A 5,756-nucleotide genomic window follows, 5' to 3' on the forward strand; every position below is an offset into this window, starting at 1 on the left:
ACACACATACATACATAACTATATTCATATAAATCTACATATATGCACCTGCATATATAACTATGTACATATATATGTGTATGGCTTAATGGTTAGGGTGTTGGACTCATGATCACGGGATTGTGGTTTCAATTCATTTAGAAGAAGAAGAAGATGATAATGATGACGATGACAATGACAGCAATGCCTGATAGAATTTGAAACTCAAACAGAAAGACTGACTTGATGCTGGGCGAAGCCTCCTCAATAACAATTTCCTCCTGTCTCTTACGATGGACGGCAACACGGAATCTGGATAACATCTCTTCATGAAGCTGAAAAAGAAAGAGAGAGAGAGACATGTGATGTGGTGGCATTCATGGTAGTCTGGAAATGTAATGATGGTTGTGGGGGTGGAATGTATTGGTGGCATGACGATCCTGACATCATAGTGGTGGTGGTGGTGGAGTGTGTGTGTGTGGTCTAATGGAGAGTGTATTTAGCTGTATAAGAGTGATGGTCATTAATAAATGTGAAGTGGATAAAGACGTGGTGGACTGCATCGCCCTTACCTTGTCTTTGTATCGTCCGACAAAGGCCCGCTGTGTCTCAATGTCCTCCTGGAATTGCAGTTTCTCCTCTTCTTTTTTACGCAGCTCATATTCCTACAGAAAACACACCAGTTATCATCAACATCATCATCATCAACAACAACAACATCGTTTAATGTTCATTTGTCCATGTTGTCATAGGTTGAACGGTTTGACGTCCACCAAATCCACCCACAAGGCTTTGGTCGGCCCGAGGCTATAGTAGAAGACACCTAGTCCAAGGTGCCATGCAATGGGACTGAACCCGGAACCATGTGGTTGGTAAGCAAGCTACTTACCACATAGCCGTGAGTGCGCTTGTGTATGTATGTATACACGCACATACACACACAAGCTGGTGCGATTTAAAAAGCACCCAGCACACTCTGTAAAGAGGTTGACATTAGTGAGAGCATCCAGCTGTAGAAACCATGCCAAAACAGACAGTTGGAGCTTGGGGCAGCACTCCAGCTTTCCAGCTCCTGTCAAACTGTCCAACCCATATCAGCATGGAAAAAAGGTGTTAAATGATGATAACATATATGAAGCAGTCTAAAACTAGTAATTACCTTAAAGACACTTTTAGGGATCTCTTTGTCGAGAGCGGGCACCATAGAATAATTACAGAACTCTCGCACCTCGTGCTGACGGAGGCGAAGTAGCCTGAATCGGGAGCTTTGGAGAATTTCTTCATCTGTAGCGAAGTTAAACTCCTCCTGGAAGGGCTCCAATCTAAAGAACGTCTGTTCCCTGAGTTGGCTTTTGTCATCAATGTGGGGCTGGAAAATAAAACAGTAATAGTAAGAAAAGGAAATGTCTTTATCGTGTGTGTGTGAAAGAGAGAGAGAGAGAGAGACAACAATGATATGGGAGACATACAGAAAGATACGTACTCGCAGTAGAAACATGAGATCAGCATTGTTGGGATCATTAGGATCAAGGCGAGCAGTACGCACCCACTTGGAGAGTTTTTCCAGGTCCATGATCCCTGATGCACCAATGGCTGCCAGGGGGTCGAGTTTGTGGGACAGGCTATGTGTAGAGAATGAGAGCAGACATAAAGGGACTTTACATATATTACATACATACATAAATAAATATATACATGCATAGATACATACATACATACATACTTACATGCTACAGCAACGTTGTCACCGCTACTCTCACCATCATTTAATGTCTGCTTTTCCATGGTTGCAGAGGTCAGACAGAAATAGTTGAGGCAGATTTTCTACAACTGAATGACCCTCCCTGGCATTAAGCCTCACCTGTTCCCAAAGCAAGGCAATGTTATCCCATGGCTAAACATGTTCATCACAGAAAACTGGTAACGAAAAACATCACTTGTATGATAATATCACTTATTTACAACCCTCAATAGTGTCAAGACAAAAGGCACAGACAAAAGCATACACACACAAACACACAACTGGCTTCTTTCAGTTTCTGTCTATTCAATTCAATCACAAAGTGTGTTGGTCAGGTCAGGGCTTCTGTAGAAGACATTCGCCCATGATGCTACACAGTGGGATTGAACCTGAGACCACACGGTTTAGAAGCAAGCTTCCCAATCACGCAGACATGTCTATGCCTCATAGCCATGCCTGCATATGTAGTAGTAGTAGTTTATCCAACTATCTTTAGTCATACAGCTGAAGTGTCTGCAAACAAAAGAAGTACTCAAGGCATATCTAAGAACAGAGTCTGTTATTTCATATTTCATGGGTTTGGTTGAAAGAAAGTAGGGTGATAATGGGGTTGGGTGGGAGGCATAGGGGGGCAATGGATGTAAGAACAACAAAATAATGAGTTAATTAGGTCAAGTTTTATTTGTGAAATATAGTTGTTTTGAATTTGCTTTGGAAAGTGGCCTACATTTGTAGTGATGAGTGGGGGTGGGGTAGCACTAGGAATGTGGCTCAGGTGCCAAGGGGGAAGCAGCTGAAAAAAGTTTGGGGACCACTGCACAAGAACAACACTACAACTATGACAAACACAAACCTGAACACAACATCATCACAACATAATAATTACCATTGTAGTTTGGTGAGTAGACTGGTTTGAGGAGAGGGTGCCATGGGTAGACCGTCGTCTCCTATTGCCCAGGCGACACTACAAAGTACAGAGCCTGTAGTGTTGATGTAAGTACTCTCTGAAGAGAGAGGATCCACGTTAATAGCAACACCTGCAAATAAACACATAGACATATAGTCATAGTATACACACACACACACACATCCATGCACACACATACATACATGATGGCTGCAACTTCAAAAGCAGTGTCATCACTTGAGTGTTCTCTCAAATATAAGCAGCAACGAATGTGACTTCCGTCCTACTCGGAACCTACATTCTTTTGCACAGATGTAGCAACGATGGGCACCTCTTGCAGTAGGTGTTCAGACAGCTTACCACCCACACTAACTCACCTTCATTTCATCATGGAATTTTTCTTTGAGTGCTTTGCCTTTTTCGACTACAATCCAACCATAATATGCATAACAGAAATATTAAAAATTAAGCGATGGCTCTGCCTGAAGCTTTTTGTGTGTTAATGTATATATATATATATATATATATTTATATATATAAAATAAATAGACAGACAGACAGAGATATGGCTAAGTAGGGAGAAAGACAGAGAGACTGATAGAACAATATACAGACAGAGATAGACAGACAGATATAAAAATAAGGTCAGACAGGTACATAGGAAAGTTTACATCAGCTGACTTACCACTGCCAACTGCATTGTGGGTAAATTGAATGCTGATGTCACTGCTGAAGTCATGCTGTTCGATGGTGATGTTGTCAGTGGTAACAGAGGTTTCTGGGATAGCCAAGTAGAGCTGTGAGAGTAGGGTACTGCTGAGTGTGCGAGCCTCATAGATCTGGTGATGGGAAAAGAGCAAGTAGAATGGGTGTAGAGACAGTAAGAGACTGTAAATATATCTTCACCATTATTATTTAACATCCAGTTTTCCATTATGTAACTCTTGTATATATGTGTGTGTGTGTGTATAAATGTGTGTGTGTGTACATTATACTGTCTCACCTGTAATTTTATACTCTCTGGCCACTGTACAATCTTCAAGTGGTAAATTTGACCAAAGTTCACTCTGAAGTCTTCGAGTAGAAACCTGTAAATATGGACAAGTGTGTGTATGTATGTGAGTATATATATAAATATATACCACACAGCTACTCCTGTGCCTATATAGAAAAATAATTTTTAATTCATTATGCCAAAAAAAATTTTAAAGTAACCAATGTAATAGTTTGATGTTAAATAGGTTGCTGACTTGTGTCTGTTACTTGAGATACCATTCATTAACAGGAATATTTTATGTTTGAAAAATTATTTCTAAACTAATTTGATTGTGATCAGAGACTTTCGTAAACCGAGGTTCCACTGTATTTTACAGAGATAATGAAGAAAGGAGGTAGGACCCTACCTTTGGTTAGTCTGTAAAACCTGTTTATCATTAAAGAGGACCTTGATAAATAATCTACAAGATGACACGTCGTTCCTTCGCCGTTGTTCAATCCTGTAAGAAAGACAGGGTACATTACAAAGACGGTGGGAGGAGAAAGATTTAAAAGGGAAAAGAAAGATTTAAAAAGGAAAAGAAAAGGAAGGACAGAAGTGTAACAGATGAGGAAGCGGGAAGGGTTGTAGAGGGGGTGGCAAAAATTTATGGTGGTTATAGCACAGTGAAGTGGAAACTGTAGTGAAGTCAGAGTGTTGTGGTGGTGAATGACAGTTGAAGTAGTAGCCATGTGAAGGTGGTAGTGTGATGGATGCAATGGGACAGCGGCGGTGTGGTGGTGTGATTGTGAAGATAGCAAATGCATCCTCAAACACTCACTGTCTACATAGATGTAGTGGAGTAAGACTTACCTGGGACAATCTGCTGCTGGGGTAACATTAGCCGTATAAGTGATCTCAGGTGATAACTTTGGTGTACCTTAGAGACAGAGAAGGAAAACGACACATGAAGACTGTGTTGTGTGATAACACTGTGAATGTACATGCATACATATATATGTGTGTGTGTTTGTGCTTGTCCTCCACCACTGCTTGATAACTGGTGTTGTCAGTCCCTGTATATCCCTGTAACTTAGCAGTTTGGCAATAGAGACTGATAGAATAAGTACCAGACTTTAAGAAAAATGGCCGTTGCCAGTATCACCTGACTGGCCTTCGTGCTGGTGACATGTAAAAGCACCTACTACACTCTCGGAGTGGTTGGTGTTAGGAAGGGCATCCAGCTGTAGAAACTCTGCCAGATCAGATTGGAGCCTGGTGTAGCCATCTGGTTCACCAGTCCTCAGTCAAATCATCCAACCCATGCTAGCATGTAAAGCGGACGTTAAACGATGATGATGATGATGATGAAGTACTGGGGGTAAATTCATTTCAGCAAAAATTCTTCAAGGTTGTGTCTGAGCATGGCTAAAATAAAACGTGTTGGCAGTGGCAGTGATGGTGTGGCAATGGTAATGATGATGATGATGATGATAGAGATGATGATGATGATGATGACAATGCTAAGAAGGATGATGCTAATGACGATGAGGATGATGATAATAATAATGAAGCAGATGATGATGAGAACAACACAAATGTTGATGACGATGAAGCTAATGATGACAATGATGATGTTGATGATTATGATGAAGACACCCAAAATTCCCAGTACAAACCTGGGTGCCTCCGACACTCTAGAGCTTTGGATCTGATGCTCTCTCGCGTCCCTCGTTCATCAAATGCCTCAGGACACACAGGTTTGGATGTTGTTTCTTCAGCCAGTATTTCTTCATCTTTCACAGTCTGGACAAAAATTAAAAGAAAAAAGATATCTCTTTTACTCTTTTATTTGTTTCAGTCATTTGACTGTGGCCATGCTGGAGCACCGCCTTTAGTCGAGCAAATCGACCCCAGGACTTATTCTTTGTAAGCCTAGTACTTATTCTATCGGTTTCTTTTTGCCGAACCGCTAAGTCACGGGGACATAAACACACCAGCATCGGTTGTCAAGCGATGTTGGAGGGACAAACACAGACACACACACATATATATACATATATACGACAGGCTTCTTTCAGTTTCCGTCTACCAAATCCACTCACAAGGCTTTGGTCGGCCCGAGGCTATAGTAGAAGACACTTGCCCAAGAT

The 5,756-nt window shown here is 41.2% G+C and overlaps 1 protein-coding gene across 5 annotated transcripts in view; it reads right to left on the reverse strand.

Annotated features, from left to right (window-relative positions):
• The window catches only part of LOC106876947 (coiled-coil and C2 domain-containing protein 2A), a 44,119-nt gene that overhangs the window by 15,714 nt on the left and 22,649 nt on the right, over window positions 1-5,756 (reverse strand). For all 5 annotated transcript variants that reach the window (XM_052975371.1, XM_052975372.1, XM_014925715.2 and 2 more), the window contains exons 21-30: window positions 5,283-5,409; window positions 4,477-4,543; window positions 4,031-4,123; window positions 3,631-3,715; window positions 3,313-3,466; window positions 2,607-2,757; window positions 1,463-1,601; window positions 1,139-1,348; window positions 552-644; window positions 223-314 (exon numbers count right to left, since the gene is read on the reverse strand). In XM_052975371.1, coding sequence (XP_052831331.1) covers window positions 223-314; window positions 552-644; window positions 1,139-1,348; window positions 1,463-1,601; window positions 2,607-2,757; window positions 3,313-3,466; window positions 3,631-3,715; window positions 4,031-4,123; window positions 4,477-4,543; window positions 5,283-5,409 — 1,211 coding nt within the window. The remainder of the gene's footprint in view (window positions 1-222; window positions 315-551; window positions 645-1,138; window positions 1,349-1,462; window positions 1,602-2,606; window positions 2,758-3,312; window positions 3,467-3,630; window positions 3,716-4,030; window positions 4,124-4,476; window positions 4,544-5,282; window positions 5,410-5,756) is intronic.

Source organism: Octopus bimaculoides, chromosome 21, assembly GCF_001194135.2.
Source record: "Octopus bimaculoides isolate UCB-OBI-ISO-001 chromosome 21, ASM119413v2, whole genome shotgun sequence".
Classification (NCBI taxonomy): domain Eukaryota; kingdom Metazoa; phylum Mollusca; class Cephalopoda; order Octopoda; family Octopodidae; genus Octopus; species Octopus bimaculoides.